Source organism: Dipodomys spectabilis, unplaced genomic scaffold (assembly GCF_019054845.1).
Source record: "Dipodomys spectabilis isolate Male_0828 unplaced genomic scaffold, ASM1905484v1 ptg000019l, whole genome shotgun sequence".
Taxonomy (NCBI): Eukaryota; Metazoa; Chordata; class Mammalia; order Rodentia; family Heteromyidae; genus Dipodomys; species Dipodomys spectabilis.
The window spans coordinates 23,586,888-23,611,891 of record NW_024870696.1 but is presented as its reverse complement, the minus strand read 5'-3'; the positions used below and the strand labels follow the sequence as shown (position 1 = coordinate 23,611,891).

Below are 25,004 nucleotides of genomic sequence, written 5' to 3'. Positions count from 1 at the left end.
AGTTAATAAAAATAATTCTTAGGCTTGGCACACCTATGTGTATTCCTTAAGAATACCTGGTATCCAACTTAAAGTTTCATTTTAGCATCCATCAAACGGGAATGTTAATTCAGTCTCCAAGAACAATTTCCTGAACTCAGTTACTGTCAGCTGTCACCTGGCGAATTGTCCCTCCTCCAAGTGGTCCTTTCTTACCTTCTTGGGGAAGCACTAGCTTGTCTCTGAGATCAACTGCATACAGGCAGGTGTTTTGGAATATTTTTTTAATTGAGCTCTTAAATGGTAACAAAGCTGAGCTCATGACAGAGAACACCAGGAAGACTCTTAGTACCTCGAGCTTTTTAGAGATGTGTTTAGCTCCTTTGTAGCCCTCACATTTGGGTACCCCGACTCCACTTTTTCTGAACAGATAGACGATGCATTAAAATTGGCCCATTTTTTGGTCTTATAAGAAACAATGGTTGGGTATCTGTGGCTCAGGTTTGTAATCCTGGAGGAGGCTGAGATCTGAGGAGCGTGGTTCAAAGCCAGCCCAGGCAGGAAAGTCCATGAGACTCGTATCTCCAATGAACCACCAGGAAACTGGAAGTGGAACTGTGGCTCAAGTGATAAAGTGCTCACCTTGAGCAAAAGAGTTCAGGGGTGGTGCCCAGACCGTGAGTTCAAGCCCCACAACTGACAAAAACAAAAACCCAAAAAACAACTATGATGTATTTTGGGGAAGCCAGCATCGCGGCATGTACTTTCAGTGCATGATGTTTAATGGTAAATAACCACTACTTTTTCTTCAAGGTGAGTGGCTTTATATTAGGGAGCAACACTAGGGGTTTCCTGGTTATCAAAATATATTTAATTAAGGAGGTTATTGCTGGAAGGAGGTGGACTGGCTAGTGGGTGTTGTTCAGGTGAGCAGACATTCCTACCAGGCCCTTCCCTCTAACTGTCAGTGTCACTTGCGGCTCCAGAGGTTGGCTAGCGATGATGCAGAGCTTAGCTATGAGCCCTTGCTTCACTGTAATTTTCACCAGCAGCCCCTGTGGAAGATTTGTGGGGGGAGGGCGTGGGAGGGGGCTGGGCCATTCATTTTGTGTGTGTGTGTGTGTGTGTGTGTGTGTATGGGCACACGCATGCATGCCAGACCTAGGGCTTAAACTCAGGGCCTGGGTGCTTTTCTTCAGCTTTTTTAGCTCAAGGTTGGCACTCTACAACTTGAGCCACAGCTCTACTTCCAGCTTTTTGCTCACAGACTTTTCTGCCCCATATGGCTTCAAATCATGATCCCCAGATCTCAGCCTCCTGAGTAGCTAGGATGACAGGTGTGAGCCACCAGCAACTAACTCTCCAGATATTTTTAAATTCTATTAATGGTCAATAGGGTTGTTTAGTGACCCAGAGGGCTTTGTTCAATGTTGCTTGGTTGTCGACCACAGGCTCAGAGTTGCAATGCTGAATCTTCTAGAAACAACTCCCCCCTCCCCCTTCAACAAAAACAACTAGTATAATCTAATTTAAATGTGGTGTCTGTCTTTGGCTTGTTCCCGCAGCTGATTTATTCACCGCATAAAATATTCCACTTCTGTACCCTGACCCGAAAAGCTAAGAACTGAAAGACATCATTAGCCTTAAATGGAACATTAAGCTGCTCTTCTTGGATGGAATGGATTATCAGCAGCGATCATCACCTTGATGTGTTTACAAAGCCGTAACTTCTCAAACGATTGCCCTTATGAGATGAATGTTTCTCTTTTTAATTTGTAGGGGTTAGTGGAAAGGTTGGAGGTGAAGAGGAATGAATTTGAGAGCACCAAGAAATAAAATTCACTCAAAAACACAAAAAATAACTGGTGATAGTTAAAAGCAACCGTCATCACTAATCCCCGCGGTTCTCAGAATAGAAGTGCTGCACTCAATTAATATGAATGACCATGCTAATTTTAGGACCTCAGTGTAACCAGCGAGGATCTCCGTAAGATTTATTCTCCGGGTTTATTTGGAGAAGAAAAGTGGGAGGGCTTAATAGAGAGAATAAGAGTCAGACTTTCTCAGGATGCTGAGACTCCAGCGCCGGCCGCGCTGGCTCTGTTACCGCTGCAGCTACTCAGTGAGTCGTATCATGGTTCTTTGGAGAACTGTACCCCTAAGAAACCTTTTTATTGTGGTACTGGGGGTGGAACCCAGGCCTCCCCCATACTGAACAAGCACTCTGCTCACTTGAGCCATGACCTTAGTCCTTTCTCAAACTTTTTCTTTTTCCTTTTGAGGCAGGGCCTCACTAATTTTTGTCCTACCCAACCTCAAACCGGTGATCCTCTCACCTCTGTCTCCCACGAGCTGGAATGACAGGCATCCACCACCATGCCCATCCCCAAAACTCTTTTCTCTGTGCTACCCAGATGCCTCTAAATGTGGGGGAAGCATTCTACAATAGCTGTAGATAGGTAACTGTCCTTTTGTACCTCTAGGTAACTGGTTCTCCCCCCTTCCCCGCCCCCGAACACTCTAGATCTGAAGTGGCCTCTGGAAGAAGAACTACTGTTTGTGCCACAAGCAATCACTCAGCGTGGGAGTGGGTAGCGAGTTCTTTCACCTGCTGCCTTGGTTTGAGGAAGATTCTTCTTGTGTGATACCTTGGGAAACATCAGCTTGGGCTGGCCTGTAGCAGCTGTATAACAGCAGCCTCAGGAAGGAAATGGAGCGTTCATAGGAAACGGCCATGTTCTTCTTTCCCTTTTTGAACTTCTCTCATATTAACGATTTTTCTCCTCATAGTTTCGCTGGAAACGGGGTGTCCATTTACCTTATCCCACACACAGTCTATTTAAACTAGGGATTTTTTTTAAGTTCGAGAAAAGGTCCCTCTTGCTGTGCGTCTGAGGTTATCCTTGAACTCAAATCCCCGGCCTCAGCCTTCTGCATTCTGGGATTACAGGGTTGTACCCCTGGGTCTGACTTTTCCAGTTCTGTACAGCTTCACCGCTCCCTGGCCGCTGCCCTGTAGGTGCCACGGCTTGCTGGCAGCCGATGCGTGCTTGCGAAGCCCAGCCGTTGAGCAGTGGTGGAGCGGCGGGTGCGGAGCTCCAGCTCCGTCAGCACGGCCTTCTCCTTTCAGCTTGCTTTGTGTACTCAGCAGCTCATTACTTAAAACTAGCCCGTCAAAATAGCTCAACTAGGCCTTGGGAAATACGCTCACATCCTTGGGAGACCACAACTATGTTTAATAACAGCAGATTGGCTTGATAAGGGGGGGAGAAAACGGGCTCAACTTGCATCGCCCCGAACTATTTTGCTGTAGCTTGCACCCGCATCAATAAGCCGGAGCAAGCCTGAGAGCCATAAATCGCCATAGCTGACAAGAAGACCACGCTAGGGGAAGCCGGGAAAATGATTGCTGATGATTCGTTCTAACTACTTGACCTTCTGACCTCTTCTCTAGATATATGACCAAGATGGGACACTACAGCACTTTATTGATGGTGGGGAACCTAGTAAGTCGAGCTGGATGAGGTATATCCGATGTGCAAGGCACTGTGGAGAGCAGAATCTAACAGTAGTTCAGTACAGGTAAGGTATGCCTTGATTTACCACTTACACAGCTGAAGCCCCTTTGGCTTGCGTACGCAAATTCAGGCTGGCTGCTGGTGGGGCTGCAAATGCATTGTGCAGAACTCTGCATAGCTGGGCAGGGAGGTTTGGGGGGGTGCAGCAGGGAGGGTTGTGGGGGAAAGGCTAGGTTTTGTGAGTTTTCAGAAACAAAGATGCTAGTAGATGGCCTCTTGTGGTCTGTGCACATAGCGAAGGGATTCTCCATCCTCAGCTCCTCCACAGACGGGACAGTGCAGAGGCTTGGGCCCACTCCTGCTGCAGAGCAGTAGTAGGAGTTCAGAGCGTTGGCCCTTCCTTCCAGACTCCTTTGGGCTCTGTTCCTGGGAGAGCAGGTTCCTCTGGACAAAAATCCTGGGACTCCAGGGAGTCTCCACCTTCCTGAGATTCCCTTTCCAACCCCGCCATGCTCAGCCAGAGGGCGGAGAAAGAGGGCTCCCCCTCGCCCCGCCCCGAGGTACCAGAGCTTTGGGATGTGGCTGGGGAGGCTTCTAGCTATTCTTCAGGTGATAAAATCATTTCCCAAGCCCAAAGCAGACAAAGGCAAGGTGGGGGGTCACCCCCATCTCTCAGGTGGCAGCTTGGGAGGCCTGTGGAAAACTGAGAAGTAAGTAAGATGAGCTTTAGGATGCTCAGCCCGGCCCGGCTGGGTGCACCTGCCAACAGGTGATGCCACCAAGTGACCAAGAAGGTGGGTGTGGAGACCTGGAGGCCCAAACAGATGACACAGGGAAAGAAGGCCCCCCCCCCACGCCTCCTTGCCCCAGAAGTCCTCAAAAAACACGGGCCGTATAAATCTATGAGCTCAGTTATAAACAGCCCTGTTCCCTTTAGAATCAGAAGCAACTGTTTAGCTTTATTAGGCACCACAGACACATCAAAGCCCGGGGCCGGGGCTCAGGCCCTTGGAGCTCTGCCTGAGGACATTTATTTTCCTTTCTTTAAAAAATTTTTTTTTTTTAAAAAAGCATTTTCCCCCTTGTAGTTAAGGTTGCACAAATTTGGTTTGCTCTCTGAAAACCTCCAATTAGAAAAAAAAAAAAAAAAAAAAGGCGGGGGAAACAGCACTGGATTTCTTACTGTGATTTCCTACGCGATGTTATTTTATTAACTAAGAATAGAATAGGACAGGACAGTAATTAGTTCAACTAGTGTCTATGGGCTTTGGTCACCTTTCCTGCCAAGATGTTTTGTGGGGTGTTTTTGTTGTTGTTGTTACTATTTTGTTGTTGCCTTAAAAAAACAAACCCACCAAATTTCTGAAGTAGAAAAATCAGTAAGACGGTGCTTGGCAGTCAGCAAGAGATAGCTTGGCTGTTTCTCTAATGAGTACCCAGGGAGCTCTTAAGGCAAATTCTGAATTTGGGGAAAGAAACCCCTAAGAGGGGGTTCAAGTGAGTCATTAGCTATCTGTCGATGGCAAGCGGGTTTTACAGCTGCCCGTTCCTGATGGCGGTGGAGCCAGGCACCCCCTCTGCCGATCTGTTTTCGATTACTTCAGGTCCTTATAAAATGAACTACAAAAACACAATTTTAAAAACTGGCATCTATCCCTGGTGAGCCCGTCCAAAAGTAAGAAAATAGAAAAGTTGGGCCCCGAAGAGCCAGCCTAATTTTTATTATACATGAATGTCCTCTTCACAAAAAGTCAGCTGGTTTAAATTCATTCTGTTATGATTTGTAATATCTAAATGGAATTTTCTTCAAAGCGCTCTTGATTGATTGACCCTTAGCTGAACGTTTTGTTTTTATTTTGAGGCTGACAGTAATGTTTGTTGGCATGCATTCTGCTCAGCTGCATTGGACGCCATGAAGCTATCTTTATGAGTCATCCAACCACAATACTAAATACATGTCAGCAAAGGAAATATTATCTGAAAAGGGAAAAATCTCTTTGATGTGCTTCAACATGCAGAGATTTCTGCGAGTTTTGGAAGCTCAGCCCGTTTGTAAGGAATGGTGTATGCTTACACATTTCTCCCCCCTTCGGCCGACTCAGAAGACCACCCATTGCTTGAAAACAGTTCTTCTCTTTCAGCGGTAAAGTGTGTCATTTGGTTTTAGCACATTCATTTGCTGGGCGCTGTGTTTATATTAAAGGAAGCCAAGCCGAGAGATGAAATGTTACAAGGGTGAAGTACAAAGTAGACTCAATTTTTCTCAAGTTAGGAGATGCCAGTGATTTATAACTCGGCTCCGATTTTGATTTCTTTTTTTTTTAATTTTTTTATGGAGCAGTGGAAAGAATTAATAAAATGCACAGCTCTCCGAGATGCCGAGGGGGGCAGCAACGTTGGGGGCTGGACTGGCTGGAGTTTTTGTCAGATATTCATAGAATGTCGGGGGGAAGCCATTCTGCTTAGCTAGCAGTGCCCTCATGAGACAGAACGGCAGCAAGTGGGGAAAAGAACAAGATAAATGAAATTTTTGCAGCTGCAAGTAAAATATTGAGAATCTGCACTTTTTTATTGATCTTTATGATCCTATTGCCAAGAGCCACTTTGTGGTGACAAAATATGTTGACAAGTGCATCTCTCACCACCATGAAAAATGCGGAGAAGGATTTGCCTTATGTCTGCAGTGTTATACAAGGAACAAATTGCCCTGCTACAGCCCATTCCTTACAGAGAGAGGCGAAATTTAAGGCCTACCAACCCTACACACTTTTATCTGGGACTTGAGGCTAATATCTGTAGCCATCCTTCATTGAGAAAACCAGTCGCAGTCTCCTCATATTTTTTCTTTAAATCTGTAGATTTTTCTACAGTACCAAAGCTGTTATTTAAAAAAAGAAAAAAGTTTATTTCTTGGTCCCTTCATTGGATCATTTCAGAGTATAATCTTTCAGCCAGCGAACAGCAGTCCTCTTGTTTCATTGAATTTCTATCCATTCCACAGAAGAACGTTTTTCTCTCTTCCTCCTACATCAAACTTCGGAGAGCTTTTATTTCTCTTGCTCTTTACATTATAAAGCTGCTGCATTTTATTGCAAATTTGGGAACTCCCAAAGCCAAGTTGCCAGAATACATTTAGTCTTTTTTTTTTCTTCAAATAAGTGATCAATAGAATTAATTTATATATGATGTTGAGGCACCCTTGCCTTTGCAGCTTGCCAAGAGAAAGAATTTTCTCATTTGTGTGAGATGGAATTTTTTTTTTTTAAATGAACTTTTCCAGCCAGGCTCCAGGGACTCTCAGTTATAATCCTACATAACTCTGCAAGCTATGACTTAGAAGATCCCAGTTCAGAGTCAGCCTGCACAGAAAAGTCTGAGCGATTCCATCTTCAACAAACCAGCTAAAAGCTGTACTGGAACCCTGGCTCAAGTGGTAGAGCACCAGCAAGCAAACTGAGCATACGGCCCTGAATTCGAGCTCTGATAACTGGCACTAAAAAAGGGGAGAAAAATCTACTGTCTCTTGTGCCATGCTCTGTGTCTTTAAGACCCTCTGTGGAAAGCCACTGTGGGATAAACCGTATCCATATTGAGTTACAGGCCTCATGATTTAGGGTCCATTTATTGTAACCAACAGTCTAGGTGGAGCTGGGCGGAACATTTGTGTAGCAATAAAGATGTAATGGGGCTTTGAGTGCTACTAAGTTACTAAGCTGGGTTTTCTTTTGTTTTGAATAGGTCGAATATATTCTACCGAGCCTGTATAGATATCCCCAGGGGCACCGAGCTTCTGGTGTGGTACAATGACAGCTATACGTCTTTCTTTGGGATCCCCTTACAGTGCATTGCCCAGGATGAAAACTGTAAGAACTTATTTCAGCTCTCACTTCACGTCTCAAAATACCTATTTGAAAGCTAACTTGAAACGAGTGTCTTTCCAGAAGTGTCTGAAAGGTGGTTTTCTGTGACACCCAATGCCAGCGTGCTGAGGGCCAGCCTCTCCCTTTTCCCCCTGTGGGTGAAGCAGCTTCACCTGCTTTGGCCAAACTTGTTCCTCTGTGCACACTTCCACAGCCCTTGCCAGCGTCTGAAAGAATGGCTGACCGCGAACTTACCTATAGAGAGCACCCACTGGGCATCTGCTTCTGTGCTCGCCACCTGTAGGGGGTTGTGAGAACCGCATAAAATACAACTTCTGAGCCAGGTGTGGTAGTTCACACCTGTCAGCCATCCCAGCTCCCTTAGGAGGTAGAACAAGAGGATCTTGATCTGGACACCATTCCTGGAAAGGTCAGGGAGAGCTCATCTCACAAACACAGTAAGCACTAGGAGGAGGTTCAAGAGCTCTATCACTGAATAGGAAATGCCAGTAGAAGCTGGACACAAGACTGAGGAATTACATCTCTCATGTTCTGTCTGAAACCAGAATGATGCCATGTCCATCGTGTGTGAGAGAGTGTGTGTGTGTGTGTGGTGTGTGCGTGCACTGCTCTTGGAACTGGAGCTCAGTGCCTGGGCATTCTCCCTGAGCATTTCTTCAGTGCTAGAGCTCCACCACTTGAGTCACAGCTCCAATTCTGGCTTTTGGGGAGTGGTTGATTGGAGATAAGTCCTTAGACTTTCCTGCCCAGGCTGGCTTTAAACCAAGATCCTCAAATCTCAGCCTTCAGAATAGCTAGAGTCATGAGTGTGAACCCACAGCTGTTTGTTTGTTTGTTTGTTTGTTTATTTTTATTTATTGGTCGTGGGGCCTGAACTCTGGGCCTGAGCAATGTCCCTCAGCTCTTCAGCCCAAAGCTAACGCTCTACCACTTAAGCCACAGCGCCACTTCCAGCTTTTTCTGCTTATGTGATACTGAGGAATCAAACTCAGGGCCTCAGGCATGCAAGGCAAGCACTGTACCACTGAGCCACCTTCCCAGCCCTCAACAGCTATTTTTAAAAGAATACTGTAAAAAAGAATATGGGTGCCAATGGCTCACAACTGTAATTCTACTTACTCAGAAGCCTGAGGATGAAGGTTCCACGCCAGCCTGGGCAGAAAAGTCTGTTTGACACTTAGCTACAACCCACCAACAAAAAGCTGGAAGTGTAGATGTTTCAAGTAGTAGAGTACTAGCTTTGAGCTGAAAAGCTGAAGCAGTGCCCAGGCCCTGAGTTCAAGCCCCAACATCAGCACCAAGAAACAAAAAACAAAAAATACGGTAACATTTGTATCAACTTTTATTTAAACCTTACATTTTGTTTAGTATTTTTTTGGAAAATATTAAAACATACTTTCCAGTATTGTGCACAAAATTAAGTAATTCGGGTGTGCCTCACTAAGCAAGGCTGGTGTCAGAAGTTGTGTTTATTTGTCACTAAATTGTGAACGGATGGGGCTGGGAAGGTGGCTCAGTGGTAGAGCGCTTGCCTTTGCATGCCTGAGGCCCTGGGTTCGATTCCTCAGCACCACATAAGCAAAAAGAAAAAAGCCGGAAGTGGCGCTGTGGCTCAAGTGATAGAACGCTAGTCTTGAGCTGAAGAGCTGAGGGACAGCGCCCAGGCCCAGAGTTCAGCCCCCATGACCAGACCCAAAAATAAATAAATAAATAAATTGTGAATGGATAATTTCATATTATGCTGTAAGAAATAGATAACAGATCTATTTTGTTAGTAGATAGAAAATTTGATTTTGAGGAAAAGTATTATTTTCATTCTTCCTTCTTGATTTACTTTCTTTTACATACATGTTACATACATAATAAACGCCAATAAAAAATTCTCATGTAACTTGTAGGCAAATGCTAATGGTCAGGTATTTCTTTCCCATGTTGTCTTTAATTTCTTTGTCCAAAGCAAAATCTCACTGGAGCCTACAACTATCATTTTCCTTTTCTATTTTAGTCTAACTCCAAACCAATCTCAAATTTTAAAACATGAGTCTTGGACCAATAATACATTCCTCTTCCCAAATTTCCCTTGGAAAGTTTCTTTTCTGCGGTGATCCTCTTGTCTGGTAAGTTCCATCTTCCTAAGAGGAAATCTCAGTGTTGGAAATGAGGGTGTCCCATCGGTTTGGGGTAGATCTGGGCATGGAGGTCACTGCTCTACCATCTTCAGAACAATGCCAAGCCTCCTCCTCTGAAACTAGGTCTAGGGTCTTATATGCCAGGGCCCCTATCAGCCCTCTGGCATGCCAACCAGATCTCATCTCCTGAATTGTTGATGTTGACTCAAAAGGATTGTAGACATCCTATAAGGATCCCAGTTTCCTGCATTAGTACAACCTCTGCAGACGTTGGAGATGTTGTGCAGTGTGTGTTCAGGATTCTCTAGAAGTAAACATTATGACCTAGAATTCTAAAGTACATACGTAGCTTATTGCTCATTCATTCATCTGTTTTGTGTTTGCACGTTCTCCTTCGTTCATTCCTGCATATGTATTGAATACCTACTGTGGGCCAGTGTCTTTGGTAGGTCAGAACATGTAGAAGCAGAAAATAATCCCTACCCTTCTACCCTTATGGAGTTTACAGTGAGAGGGATGCTCAAATGTATAAGTAGTTGTTTAGGTGGCGATATAATATGGAGCTAATAAATCAGAACAGGAGGAAAATAGGGCCAGGCTTTAGGGGCCACCCATTGGGAAAGCGATTGAGTAGTCCCCACTTGGGGAGGTGGTCTTTGGGTAAACACTTAAGAAAGCAAACAAATTGGAGACGATCCTTCCAGGCAGTCAGATTAAAGACAGAGCGGCCTCATGGTGGAAATATTTCTAGTGTGTGGAGGAGCCTCACACAGATGGCCTGAGTGAGCAGAATGAAGGAAGAGAAGACAACTCAGGTGTGGATGGATGGGGGACGGGGATGCGCATGGGCCCTGGAGGGCTCTGCTTTTCCTCCCTAGGAACTGGATGACAGGGCTGGTGGGGATGTGCACTGTAAGGAGATGATCCTGCTGAAGATATAATAGTATTCTTCTGCTCACTGAGTGGAGGGAGGTAGACAAGATGTCCAGTCAGAGCACTCAGGAGACTAGGGGAAAGACAATGATAACAGGCCAGTACAGGTGGTAGAAGTAGTTGGAGTCTGGGTATATTTTGAAGTAAGGCCAACAGCCTTTCCTGGCACATTAGATACTGAGTAAGAGAAAGGAATCAAGGATGAGGCCAAGGCTTTTTGTCCAGGGAGCTAGAAGGACCATTTGCCAAGTTCTGGAACAAATGGAAGCCATGAGGAATGACTATTCAGGGCCTGCCTTTCTTATTCGTGACACGGTTACTCTAGAGTGGACGCATCCATCTACTCGCTGTTTGCTTCCTCCTCACGGTGTTCTTGCACAGAGGGGAGGGTGGGAGGGCTGGGGGTGGACTGTCTTGAAATCCATCATTTACAGTCACGTGGCAATGAGTATACCATGTGTGCTTCAGACCCTACACAAAACAAATTCGTACTTTCTGGAAACAACGCCGCAGTTTGCTTTTCGGTTCTTCTTTTCCCTATGATTCTCCCTGTGCGATGCAGTCTTGAGGTAGCTGATAATAAGAATAAACTCTAACATTCTCAAGCTCTACCAGCAAGCTCCTCAAATTCTTTGTGAAGAAAGCTTATAAAGCCATAGCAGTGTGATGAAGAACAATGCGATTGTTCTTTGGGGTTTTGTTCTTAGAATTCTAAGCAAGGGTTGAAGGGAACTGAGAGGGAATTAAGTCATCATGAACTAAAAGCTCAACAGTGACAACACCTGGTTCCCTAAGGCATGATGGGAATTTTAGTTCGCTTCTCGTCTCAAAGTCATACATCTGTCATGTGTTTGGCCACCCAAGAAACAAAGGTTTTATCAGATAGTGAAGGGAGATCTGTGACTCTGATTCTATGCTGGATTCTCATTTCTTCTGATTCACAGAGGGACCTTGGGAAAGCTCTCTAATGAGGGTTCCAGATGCCGTGCAGAAAAAATACTTGGTGTGATTTACAGTACCCTTGTGTGAATGGGCAGGGCAGAGAATTTAACACCTCTCCAAGCCCTGAGTCATTTAAGTCATCTAAATTAGCAATTCCATGACAACGTTTGCCCTTCTGTTGCTAGTCACCAAACACATTTAACTATCTTAAAAAGAAGTTTCTTTAAATCAAAGCGTTACTGAGTAAAAGACCTATCCAGGGGTTGGAGGCGTGGCTCAGTTGGTAGAGTGCCAGCCAATGAGTAAAAATGTCAGGAGTCCCAAAAAAACAAAACAAGCAAAATAATATGGAGAAAAGACTGCAATCTCCTTCACATAGCACTGGACAAACAATTAAGTGCTCACTATATAAATATAAGAGTTTTGTTGTTGTTGTTGTTGTTGTTGTTATTGTTTTGTTTTTTTGTGGGGCCTGGGGCTTAACCTGAGAGCCTGGGCACTGTCCAGGAGCCCCTTGGTGCTGGAGGCTGGCTTTCTACCACCTGAGCCACAGGGCCACTTCCAGCTCTGTCTGAGTAGATTATTGGGGATAAAAGTCTTACAGGCTTTCCTGCCCAGGCTAGTTTCAAACCAGGATCCTCAGCTCTCATCCTCTCGAGTAGCTAGGATGACAGGTGTGAGCCACTGGTACCCAGCTAATGTAAGACGTTTTATTGTGACTCGTAGGAGAGATTAAATTTTTAAGCCAGATTTTTCTTTGCTAATGAAATTGATACCTGGACCAAGATGTTGAAGGGAAATGTGATTTTATTTTTACTTAGTGAAGAATACTTATGAAGCACATTCATTTATTTAAAAAAATGTCATTTTCTTCCTATGGTTCTTTCAACAAAGTATTCACTTCCCACTGAGCATGTGTGGTGGGCTTCGGCCTCAGTCTGTACCCCTCCCCCACAGGCAGAGGTGGGCAGCAGCATTCACGCGGGAAGTGTTAGCACCCAGGAGAAGGCAGCACTTCACACAGGCACTTGGATCTGGAAGCAATTCCTCTGTTGTTTTCTCTTTAAAGACTCCTGGTTAGAAATGCAGTGGAGCTCCGAGGAGAGTCTCCCGTGCCATGCAGCCTTTCACAAGGGCCTGCAGGAAGACTTGTGTCGACAGATCACATCCTGCAAGAAGGAATGAGCCCCCAGAAGCTTCCAGTGGGGGCTGAGCTCCTGCCGAGTGCGGAGACCTCCGTGTGTTCATATTCATTTCAGAGGAAATTAAAAAAACAACCTTGGGAATAAACGTTAAACAAGTCCTAGAAGCTGAGGTGGCAGAATGTGAGACTGGACGCGGCCCGGTGTTGGGCGTGAGGAGCCCTGGCCCTGAGGAGCCTGCCTGCTTCTTTTGATTTTTAACGAAGAACACAGAGGGAATCTTGGCACGGTGCCCCTCGCCCCTCCGTCCTGCCAGCAGGGTGAAGCAGACCCTACCGAAGCTTTTGCCCAGTGTCAGTGGGCTGTAGGAGACCCGGGAAGAGTTCACTGGAACAGAAAGGTCTGTACTCAAAGCCCCAGCCGCAGCGCGAGGCCCTGTCCTGAATTTGTAAGGACAGAACAAGTCACATGGATTCACAGTCCCGCTCTGACAGCTGCTGGGGAGGGAGTCTCAACTGGGCTGAGGAGGAAGTGGCAGGCTGAGGTTGATCAGGAAGAGCACAGCTCCAGCCACTGTGCGCAGGGGAAAATGGGTTTGATTCCTGTCCAAGAACGAGAGGATTCTAACTTGTTCCTGCCTGGGGTCTGGATACATGGCCCTCTCTAGCTCAGGTCCTCTGTGAAGCCAGGCACACGCTAAAATCTATCTGTGGCTGTAGAATCGTATGGGGCTTCATTTTGCATTACCTGTTGGGTTCAAAGGAGACCAAGAATCTTGGAACCAGGTGCCAGTAAGCTCATGCTTATAATCCTAGCTTCTCAGGAGGCTGAGATCTGAGGATTGCAATTCAAGGCCAGCCCGGCAAGAAAAGTTTGTGAGACTTTATCTACAACCAACCAGCAAAAAGCCAAAAGTGGAGGTGTCACTCAGGTGGTAGAATGACAGACTTGAGCAAAAAAACAGCTAAAGTAGTGCCTAAGGCCCTGAGTTCAATACCAGTATGGATCCAAAACCAAACAATCAATTAACCCCTTTGGGTTTCTTGAAAGAGTAAAATAGAAATGGTTGCACAGGGACACCTCTGGAACCGCACAGGGGAGGCAGCTGCCCACTGGAGATGTAGTGTGCACAGCGAAAAGAGACAGAACATGACCACGAGAGATTTGTCTTCTGATTCAGTAGAGTACTGCGCTCTGCCCCATCCCAGTTGTGCTGTGGGATCAGGAGTATTCCTTCCCCAGGTTCCGGGGCACCTGAGTGGCTGAGGCGAGCATCTCTCCAGGAATTACCTTCGGCCTAAAATGGTGCACCGTGGCCATCCATTCCCCTTCCTACAGTGGTCTATGGCCAATTGTGCTCAGTGTGCAGGAGAAAGGACCCGTTAGTTCCCTTCTCTCAAAACAGGACAATTCAGAAGCGCATTTCTAGCTCTAGACCTGGGAAAAACCCTTCCTTAGCCCGATCTTATTCACCTGACTCCAGGGCCTGCCACAACACACACACACACACACACACACACTCACACACACACACACACACACTCACTCACTCATGCCAAATCTCCTTTCCAGACTCTGATTCTCAGATACCCTAACTTAACACAGGATCTCTCAGGTCTGTGTTTTCAACCCTGGCTTGTGTGCCAAGCCCTGGACTCCTATCTTGTGTTCTCCTCCCCATCTTAATGTTGTGTCACACGGGCATCTCACACTAAGCACAACCAACAGCCCTTTGCCCGCTCCCACAGACTGCCTCTCCCCGGTCCCCAGTTGAAGTTCGCTGGCTCCCGGTCATCCAGTTGCTGGATGACTCTTGGAAAACTCGCCTTTTTGTCGTCAGGTGCTGCTGCTGTATTCTTCACGCATTTCTTCTGTCTCTGCTGTCTGTTCACATCACCTCTCTCTGGACTGGATTACTGTAGCGACCTCCTGCATGGCCCCACACCCCTCTTTAGTAGCACAGCCTGGGGATGTCGGAGTAGAGAAGTTCCAGGGGCTTGCTTTGATGGTGGTGGTGGTTGTAGAGCTTGAACTCTGGGCCTGGGCACTGTCACTGAGCTCTTTTTGCTCAAGGCCAGCGTTCTGTCACTCGAGCTACAGCACCACCTCCTTTTTTTCTGGTGGTTCATTGGAGATAAGAGTCTCACAGAATGCTTGATAAGAAATGTACTCATTATCTTGCCCATGTAATTGTAATTCCTCTGTACAGTATTTTCACAATAAAAAAATATGATAATAAAAAAAGAGTCTCACAGACTTTCCTGCCCGGGCTGGCTTTGAACTGTGACCCTCAGATCTCAGCCTCCTGAGTAGGTAGGATTACAGGCATGAGCCACCAGCACCCAGCTCCATGAGACTCTTATCTCCCATTAACCAAGAGTAAACCAGAAAAAAAGCCTTCAAGCCTTTGAGACTCCATCTTCTTCCCTTAAGCTGTGTCTTCATAGACTGAGGAGACTTACCAGCTCAATGCTGCTTCAGGAAAAACACTTCATCTCTTTGGTCATGCTAGCCTCTATCTCTGGACCTTGTCTGTGGTGTTTTGCTTGAGTTAAGATGACAGCATTTTCCCATTCATTTTTATTTTGCTGGTACTGGGACTTGAACTCAGGACCTCACATTCTCATTCTGCTTTTTCACATTCTGCTTAAAAAAAAACTTTTCAGATCTCTTGGCTCCTAAGGAAGAATTCAGAAACTCCACAGGACAGCTTAGAAATCAGATATGCTTGCTTTTGTGAAAAATGTTCAACTGTAACTTACTTTCCCTTCCTTTTAAGTGATATGGCTCAGTTTCATTTAGGAGAATTAAATTTATTTATAAGTACAATAAAGAGCCATCCCCAAAGTAGAATACAGGGTATAGGTGTTGCTACCTTTTAGTTGGAAAACCTTTGTTTATGAGTTTCTTTTTTTGTTGTTGTTGTTGGTTGTGGGGCTTGAACTCTGGGCCTGGACGCTGTCCCTCAGCTCTTCAGCTCATGGCTAGCGCTGTACCACTTGAGCCATAGTGTACTTTGGCCTTTTCTGCTTATGTGGTGCTGAGGAATCGAACCCAGGGCCTCATGCATGCAAGGCGAGCACTCTACCACTGAGCCACCTTCCCAGCCCTGTTTATGAGTTTCTTGGAAAAGAACCTGACCTTCCCTCTTTTTACTGCCTACATATTCGTTTGTTGTCATTGTACTCAGTCCTCCAGCCCCATGTTATGCGCTATCATCTGTAACTCGGATCTCACATATCCTGGACTATTATACAGACTTTTAGAGACATAAATACAAAACTTTCTTTCCTACAATTTGCCAATGGTCCTTAAACTTATAAAAATTCATTGGCTTGCTAGTGCTGGTGGCTCACACCCATAATCCTAGCCAACTCAAAAGGCTGAGAGAGAGCTGAGGATTGCAGTTTGAAGCCAGAATGGGCAAGAAAGTCCATGAGACACTAATCTCCAATTAATTACAAAAAAAAAAGCCAGAAATGGAGCTGGGGCTCAAGTGGTAGAGCACCAGCCTTGAGTCAAAACAGCTCAGGGGGGCTGGGAAGGTGGCTCAGTGGTAGAGTGCTTGCCTTGCATGCCTGAGGCCCTGGGTTCGATTCCTCAGCACCACATAAGCAAAAAAAAAAAAAACAGCTCAGGGACAGCACCCATGCCCCGAGTTCAAGCCCCGTGACACATACACACACACACACACACACACACACACACACACACACACATTGACTTACAAATTTTTGTGCTGCTATATAAATATTATATGGCCTTGTAACAAAAAAGATGAAGCAGTTTGTTTACTTCCCATGTGAAGCCTGAATCTGTCCTCTGTATTGTCTGAGTTGTTTTCTCATTAGCCTCGTCCAGCAGCAAAGCTTCCATCCGGTCTCCCGTCCCCTGTGCCTTAGGATGGCTGCCCTCCGTCTTCCCATGGTGCATCTTTCCCTTTACTCTGCAGTGTCCCGGCTGCCTAGACCTTAGAATAGCTTGAAAACTTGGTTTCCTTGTGTCTGGTCCCTTCTAGACTGGTCATGAGAGTGCTGAGCAAGGCTCCATCCTGGACTCTGACAAATGTTGCTGCTTTTAGTTTAGATTAAAAATGGCCAGGCACCGGTGGCTTATGCCTGTAATCCTAGCTACTCAGGAGGCTGAGATGTGAGGATCACGGTTCAAAGCCAGCCCGGGCAGGAAAGTCCTTGAGACTCTGATCTCCAATAAACCACTCAGAAAACTGGAAGTGGCGCTGTAGCTCAAGTGGTAGAGCGTTCACCTTGAGCTGAAGAGCTGAGGGACAGCGCCCAGGCCCAGAGTTCAAGCCCACCACTGACCAAAAACAAAAACAAAAAACCAAATATGGCCAAATATTCTTCTTCATATTTCAATGCCTGTTTAAAAAGTAATGGCCCCTGGCAAGTAAATTTTTTTTCTAAAAATGTAGAAAATAGCCATATTGTTTGATTGCTCACACCTGTAACCCTAGCTACATTAGAGGCCAAGATCTGAGGATCATGATTAGAAGTCAGCCTGCCAGGAAAATCTGTGAGATTTTTTTTTTTTTTTTTTTGTAGGCTGTGGGGCTTGAACTTAGGGCCTGGGCACTGTCCTGGAACTCTTTTACGTAAGGCTAGTGCTCTACCACTTTGAGCCATAGCCTCACTTCCATTATTTAGGTGGTTAATTGGAGATAAGTCTCATGGCCTTTCCTGCCCAGGCTGCTTTGAAACGTGATTCTCAGATCTCAGCCTCCTGAGTAGCTAGGATTACAGGCATGAGCCACCAGCTCCTGGTATCCACGAGATTCTTATTTTCAATTAACCACCAGAAAACTGGAAGTAGAGCTGTGGCTCAAAGTGGTAGAGTGTTAACCTTGAGCAGAAAAGTTCAGGGACAGTGCCCAGGCCCCGAGTTCAAGCCCCATAACTGACAAAAAAAAATGTATAAAATATCTGCATATTTCATATTGATTATACACATTTGCTTCAAAAGTTTAAATGATATGTATTAGACAGTATAAACATACAAAATACACAAAAATGAGTTAATAGATGCATATATAAATATATATATGCATAACATAGGATTTGATGTGTGTGATACACATACACAATGCTGTATTCTCTGTGAAATATCCTTTTCACTTTTGAAACAGAGCGTTGAAGCAGAGGTAGTATAGGTCTGTGTCCAGTAACAAAATGTCCTGTAAATCAGAAAGCAAAAGCCTTCAGCCTGGATTGTCCTTAATTGAACATGTGCCTTATGCAAGTTATTGTACCTTCTTGGGATTCAGTTTTGCCTGCTTTCCTTTCCTTTTCCTTCCCTCCTTCCCTCCTTCCCTCCCTCCCTCCCTCCCTCCCTCCCTCTCCTTCTTTCCTTGTCAAGGTCTCACCTTGCAGTCCAGGCCATGCACTCTAGGCTCTCCTGCTTCAGCACCCCAACACTAGAATTATAGATGTGTGCCATCATACCTGGCTTAGTCCTGTGATTTCTAAACAGAAAGAGTAGAGTTAGATCAGTGATTCTCAACCCTGATTTTACTTTGGAAGCACTTGGTGAATTTGAAAGAATGTAGATGCTCAGGACTCACTGAGAAATGGTGGTGTGTGTGTGTGTGTGTGTGTGTGTGTGTGTGTGTATGTGTGTGGGCTGTTACTAAGGCTTGACCTCAGAGCCTGGGTGCTGTCTCTTAGCATTTTTACTCAAGGCTAGCGCTGTACCACTTGAGCCACAGCTCCGCTTCTAGCTTTGGTGCTTAACTTGAGATAAGAGTCTCATGGACTTTCCTACCTAGGCTGGCTTAGAACCACAGCCTTCAAATCTCAGCCTCCAGAGTATATACAATTACAGGCAGGAGTCATTGGTGCCTGGCCATGAATTACTTTTTAAACTGGGTTTACCCTAGCCAGGCACTCGTGGCTCATAGCTGTAATCCTAGCCACTTAGGAGGCTGAGATCTAAGGATCACAGTTCAAAGCCAGCCGGGGCAGGAAAGACTGTGAGATTCTTATCTCCAATAAACCACCAGAAAATTGGAAGTGCTGCTGTGGCTCAAGTGGTAGAGCACTAGCCTTGAGCTGAAGAGCTGAGGGACAGCGCCCAGGCCCAGAGTTCAGGCCCCACAACTGACAAAAAAATAAAAATAAAATATAATAAAAATAAAAAAAGGCTTTACCTGTATCTTGTAGGATCTCATCACCTTCAGACCCTCGGAATGATCTGAAGACTTCATAAATAGTATTAACATAATAAGAACGTTAAAAAGAAGACATGCCATGTGAATTAGATTTCTTTCCTCCAAAAACTGTTTCTTGTTTCCAGTTCCTTCTCCCCCCACCCCCATGCCAACCATCTCCCCGGATTCTAGTCTCTGCTTCCTCCATCCCGGTGGGCGTGGTGCTGCTGTGGTCAGCAGGCCTGGGCTGCACACTTGCACAAAGCCCAGACCTCTCAACAGGAGCGCAGAGCGCCACACTGCTGCCCCGCATAGCTCTCGCTCCCGACCCAATGCAGTTGTACACGGTCTCAGTCATTATTAGAGTGGCCATTTTGTGTTTCACCAAGAACTAGATTACAGGTTGAGACTGCCCACATCCACAAGGCTGGCAACGAGCAGAGGGAAAATCTAGGCCATCTCAGCCACAAAGCCATGCTGCTGTGGTGTTTAGGATGGCTTCGGCCTCTGTTTTCCCAGGAGGGAGGCAGGTCCCAGTAGTGAGTGACTCATCCGAGGTCACGCGCTAATCAAAGCAGAGTCAGGATTCCACCCTGGGTCTTTCTTGACATCTTCGCGACAAGCACTGTCTCTATTGGCCTTACACTCTTATTTTATATCCATTACCTACCCATCTGTTTTCCCCTCTTGAGCTTCTTCCTGAACTCTGTTTCCTTTCTGCTCCATTTTCTAGGCTGTCATGTATGCATGTGTTTAGTTGGACTTTGAAGGCACGCTGAGGTCTGTCTTCTCTAATCCTTCCTTTGAAAGTCCCCAGAAACTTGTGTCCTTCCTCTCTACCAGCCTTTGATCTTTCCTTCACCCTCTCAACCAGCCCCTCTGAGCAGACACCCTCACCTAGTCCCCCTGAATCCACCCTGCTGGGACGCCCCGTGCTGGCAAAGATCATATAAGAACAATCCGGCAGGGCGCGGGTGGCTCACACCTGTCATCCTAGCTCCTCAAGGAGGCTGAGATCTGATGATTGTGGTTCAAAGCCAGCTGGGGCAGGAAAGTCCATGAGACTCTTATCTCCAATAAACCACCAGAAAACCAGAAGTGGCTCTGTGGCTCAAGTGGTAGAGCGTTCGCCTTGAGCTGAAAAGCACAGGGACAGCGCCCAGGCCCAGAGTTCAAGCCCCAAGACCACCACCACCACCAACAACAAAAAAGAACAGGCCTGGTAGTTGTTTGACCAGTGGTGTTGGATGAGTTCTGAATTCGTAATGCAGGTGCTGGGATGTAGCTCCGTGGCGGAGTGCTTCCCCTGTACCACAAAAGAATAAAAGAATTACACTGTGTTTGTTTTAAATCCAGCAAAGCTTTGCGATGTCCGTTCATAGGGCTTTACAAACGCTCTGTGTGTTCTTCTGCTGCCTCCCGCATGGCCAGGCTGACGGCTCACTGTCCTTGTTCTCCTAGTAAACGTGCCCTCCCCGGTCATGGAAGCCATGTGCCGACAAGACGCGCTGCAGCCCTTCGGGAAGAGCAGCAAGCTGCCCCCCACCGTCCAGCAGCGCTCCGTGGTCTTCCCCCAGGCGCCCTGCAGCCGGAGCTTCTCTCTCCTGGACAAGGCGGGGCCCATGGAGCCAGGGTTTAACCAGATCAACGTGAAAAACCAGCGCGTCCTGGCCAGCCCGACCTCCACCAGCCAGCTGCACTCAGAGTTCAGTGACTGGCATCTCTGGAAGTGCGGCCAGTGCTTTAAGACCTTCACCCAGCGGATCCTCCTCCAGATGCACGTGTGCACGCAGAACCCGGACAGGTAACCCCACCTCCCACCCATCTCTGGGTTGGCTCAGCCAGATCCGCCGCTTATCTCCTGCTGGCTTCCCGACAACCTCCAAGCGCTTAGCCGCACCTTGGGGTTCCCCCCCCCCAGGCTTGAACAGGTGCCTCAGTCGCTGACAGAGCTGCACAGACAGGTTGGTGGCTCCATGCACTGTCCAGACATCTGTCTGGGTGCCCGTGGCTCACGCCTGTCACCCTGGCTACTCAGGTGGCTGAGATCTGAGGATCGTGGTTCAAAGCCAGCCCAGGGCAGGGAAGTCTGAGATTCTTAACTCCAGTTAACCAGCAAAAAAGTGGAGCATGGCTCAAGTGGTAGAGTGAGAGCCTTGAGTGCTAAAGCTAATAGGATAACGCCCTGAGTTCAAACCCTGGTACTGGCGTGCACGCATGCACGCACACACACACACACACACAAAGGAGCAAGAATAGAAAGAACATTTATGAATATCATAGGTGGGAAATGAGGTTAGGACAATTATAATCCTCTCTGTCTTCCAAAGATAATATAGCTGGCTGCGAGGGGCTGTCAGAGTCATTTCAGAGTTCATCTCCAGTGTGCTGTGGGTATGAACTTAATTAAGTACTAAGAGGTAATGAATTGGAATTTTTTGCTTAGTACTATTTTTCTTCCGAGCATGCAAACCCATAAATCCTGCGGAGCTGTCAGAAGGGAATACCTACTCTGCTGGTGATGTGGAGGAAAACAGATGCCACTTATTCAATAAACTAATATCTACACAGAAGAAAAATGTTGACTAGATACCTCAGAGTCAAAGTTGGTTTGAAAGTTTGTCAATAAAGAATTTTATGGCCATGAACTGAGGATGAAATTTAGCTGAACAAGTGAATTAAAATTTCAGGTACTCTGACAAGTGGGATGGTAGATATAATGGAACTATTATTTATGAATCAAAACTGGTTTATTCGACAGTCTGGATAGCTGGGAGCGCCAAAGACAAAAATCAAATTAATTCAATATGAAAGGATTGTGGGGTTTTATCTCTTCGTCATGTCCTGTGAAAACTTGATTAAAACCAAAATACCTCAGAAGAGCATTGAAAATGCACTTTGAATAGAAAAGCAGGAAATAATTTTTAGAACTAAGAGTGGAGATTCAGAAGCAGATTTCTTGAATTACTTTCTTAGTTTGGCCACTGAATTATCTTAATTAAGGCAAGCCAATTAACCCTCTTTGCCTAATGGTATATAGTCTGCTTTTTTTTTTCTTCCTACATCTCAGAGCCTGAGTGCTTTCCCTTAGCTGTTTTTGCTCAGGGGTGCTGCTCTACCACTTGAGTCACAACTCAAGTTGTGAAGTTAAATTGGAGATAAAAGGCTCATGGACTTCCTTGCCTGGGCTAGTTTCAGAAACCACGCTCTTCAGATCTCAGCCTCCTGAGTAGCTAGCATTACAGGTGTGAGTCATGATCTCAGCTACATTAAGCTCTTCCCTTCCAGGTGGGCCTAGAAAATCCAAGCAAGGACAGACAGGATGGAGATGTGGTGGGAGAGGATGGAAATACTCCCAAATCATAGTTTTAAGGTTATTGCACACATTTGCGGGTATACATGTTTTCTTATTGTTGTCATTCTAGAAATAGCTTGTAGCCTGAAGCATTGCCGCAGCTATTTAATTTTGAAACATTTAGATCAGGGCCGCTATGGCAGCTGTGTCTTGGTGAAAGTAAAAATAGACTTGTGTGCCTGTGTGTACGGTCCTTTCGGCTGTATAAGTGATACAGCAAAGTGTGAAAGCGATGTCCTGTGAACTCAGAGCTTTGTGCTCTTCTTAACTTTCTCACACAAGGCTTGACCACTTGAGCCACACCTCCATTTCCAGCTTTGGGCTGGTTAGCTGGAAATAAGAGCTTCTCAGATTTGTATGTACAGGAGGACTTTGAACTGTGATCCTCAGATCTCAGCCCCCTGTGTAGCTAGAATTACAGGCATGAGCTGGCTTTATTGTAATAGGTTTAAAAAAAAAATAAAATACACATCAAAATCACAAGCCTGCTTTGTAAATGAAGCAAGTTCAAATGTATGGCTCTATTCTTTGCCGAGGTGTGTTTTTGTCACAGTAACTGAACCCTCAAGGTGAAGTGAAGTGATAGTTTCTGAATCATGGCACTCATGCTTGGCTTTGAGTGTGACTTGACTTCATGCTGAGTGTCATAAAAAAACCAATGAAAGTATTTTATGTCAAGTAGAAGATTCTGAAAGACTGTTTTGTCTGACCCTATTTACACTTAGAATGTCACATATATGGTGGTCTAAGGTCTAAAGTTTGTTATAGAAAACAGTCGTGCTATAATTCTTGTTACATTTTAAAAAAACTATCAGAAAAAAATCTTAGGAATTAGCCTATGTGTACAAATTATGCACAAAATAATTTAATAGGAGCTAAGTTAGTGTAATTGGCACAAATCCAGGTGGTGTGAGCTTCCTAGCTGTCCTCAGCCCCTCAGGTGCGGCGTGGCTAGCCTTCCCAAAGTGATGGAGAACGGGATCTAGCCAGCGCGGGAGCAGAGCTCCAGGCATGGCTTTCTTGCTTCTCACTTCCCTGCTTTATGTGGCTAAAGAAAGACTTGGGAGGAGGTCAACAGGATTCATTTAGAAGTTAAAATTAAGAATCATGACGTCATGATATCAGTCTCCTTTGTACTCAAAGCACAATGTTAGTTAGCAACAAGGGACGTAGACGAGAATTTGATAGGAGCTGCGTGTGGACGGCAAGAGGAAATAGATGGAGATGTCCAGACATCAGACCTGCTCATTTTACATATATAATTTGCTGTTAGCATATAGTACCAGAATAGCTTTATTTTTTTTAGCTCTGGAACCTAGAATATTCTCTCTGTATCAGAAAGTTGGGCAGTAAGTGAAAGATGCAATTTGTAGCTACATGGTTAAAATGCATATAGACAAGGGTAAGCAAAACCTTCAGTTACAGTGGATTTGTGTGTGTGTGTGTGTGTGTGTGTGTGTGTGTGTGTGTGTGTGTGTGTGTGTAAGTATGTATGTGTTCTGATAGTAGGGTTTTTAACTCAGAGCCTGGGCACTGTCCCTTTGTGTGTATGTGTGCGTGTGTGTACGTGTGTGTGTGTGTGTGTGTGTGTGTGTGTGTGTGTGTGTTCTGATACTAGGATTTTTAACTCAGGGCCCGGGCATTGTCCCTTAGTGTGGGACAAGGAAAGGGCGTAATCCCAATGGGAGAATTTTTGTCCCGGAAGTTTTTCATGCCATGGGAAAAAAAAAAAATCAAGGAAGGATTAATCATTTTAAACCAAACCACACTTCATTTTGTGAAATGCTTCATCCTTCCTCTGTGTACACCAAACCAATTTCAGACTCAGAGCAAAGGAATTGGACATTTTACTGCTGTAATCCTTGGCAGAGCAGCTTCCAGTGCCAGAGAATGCCAGGGAATAGATGAAACTGATTTACCAACATTTCCATGATAACTAAATTCAAACATACCTTGTCTTTTTTCACTTATTTTTCTTTACTTGAATATGGAACACTTTCTAGTTTTTCATGAAGACTGATCTTTCTGTGTTGGAAACAGTCACAAGGGACTAATTATATTTAATTGAATTGAAATTAAGTAAAAGTACTTACGTTTCTTGGTTGCACTGACCACATTTCAAGAGCTCAACTGTGTTGTGTGGCTCCTGGCTGGATACTTAGGTAATTCAGTCCATTAGTGGACGATGATTGCTAGAGGTCTCAGGTAGAAACAAGTTTGAGATGTGGTCCCTTGTGCTTGCTTTGAGATCAGTGAAATGCTTTTTGTGCTTTATGAGTTAAAAGTATGTTAGGAAGGAAGCTCCTAAATGCATCGCTGGGAGATCATGGAAGGGGTAGAGCTAAACGCAGCAGCCGTGGGTGTCAATCCTGAGAGCTTGTATGGTGGTCTAACAGGAAAGCACGGCTACCGGTGTGCCCTTGACAGAGGCGCTCACAGCTGCAGAAGGGACACATGCAGAGTAGTGACAAAGAGAGGCATGCATGCCTGACAGCCAGATCTCTCCCATCCAGAGGGCAGATAGGGCAGCCAGATCATCCTCTCAGCCCTGGGGTGGTCAGTTCTTCTGTGTTTTTCTAGTATGGCACATCAAAAAGAGGCAGAACTTTGGAGTTAAGGTTGATTGGGCGTAAAACTTTAATGAATCTAGCCTTATCTCTCTTTTTTTGGTGCCAGATGTTGAGATGAGTGGAAAACGTTGGTCGTTACACCATGAAAATCTGATTAATGGCCACTAAGTCTGTGTCCCTTAGGCATTGTGGCTTGAGATCGACAGGCTGCACTGGTAGGAATTTTCACACAGTCTTAACTCCTGCGACCTCTGCCTCCCAACAGTTGTGATATCTGAACTTCCCAAGACCTAAGTAATGTTCTCTAAGCCCCGCTGAAGACTTGGTTCAGTCTTGAATATATTCTTCTTGAATATATTCTTAGAATAAACCCTAGGTACACAATCAATTAT

At 45.5% G+C, this 25,004-nt stretch overlaps 1 protein-coding gene across 1 annotated transcript in view; it reads left to right on the top strand.

Moving 5' to 3' along the window:
- Positions 1 to 25,004, top strand: part of Prdm6 (PR/SET domain 6) — a 103,894-nt gene that overhangs the window by 66,218 nt on the left and 12,672 nt on the right. Inside the window, exons 3-5 of the mRNA XM_042674501.1 lie at positions 3,434 to 3,561; positions 7,236 to 7,360; positions 20,149 to 20,491. Coding sequence (XP_042530435.1) covers positions 3,434 to 3,561; positions 7,236 to 7,360; positions 20,149 to 20,491 — 596 coding nt within the window. The remainder of the gene's footprint in view (positions 1 to 3,433; positions 3,562 to 7,235; positions 7,361 to 20,148; positions 20,492 to 25,004) is intronic.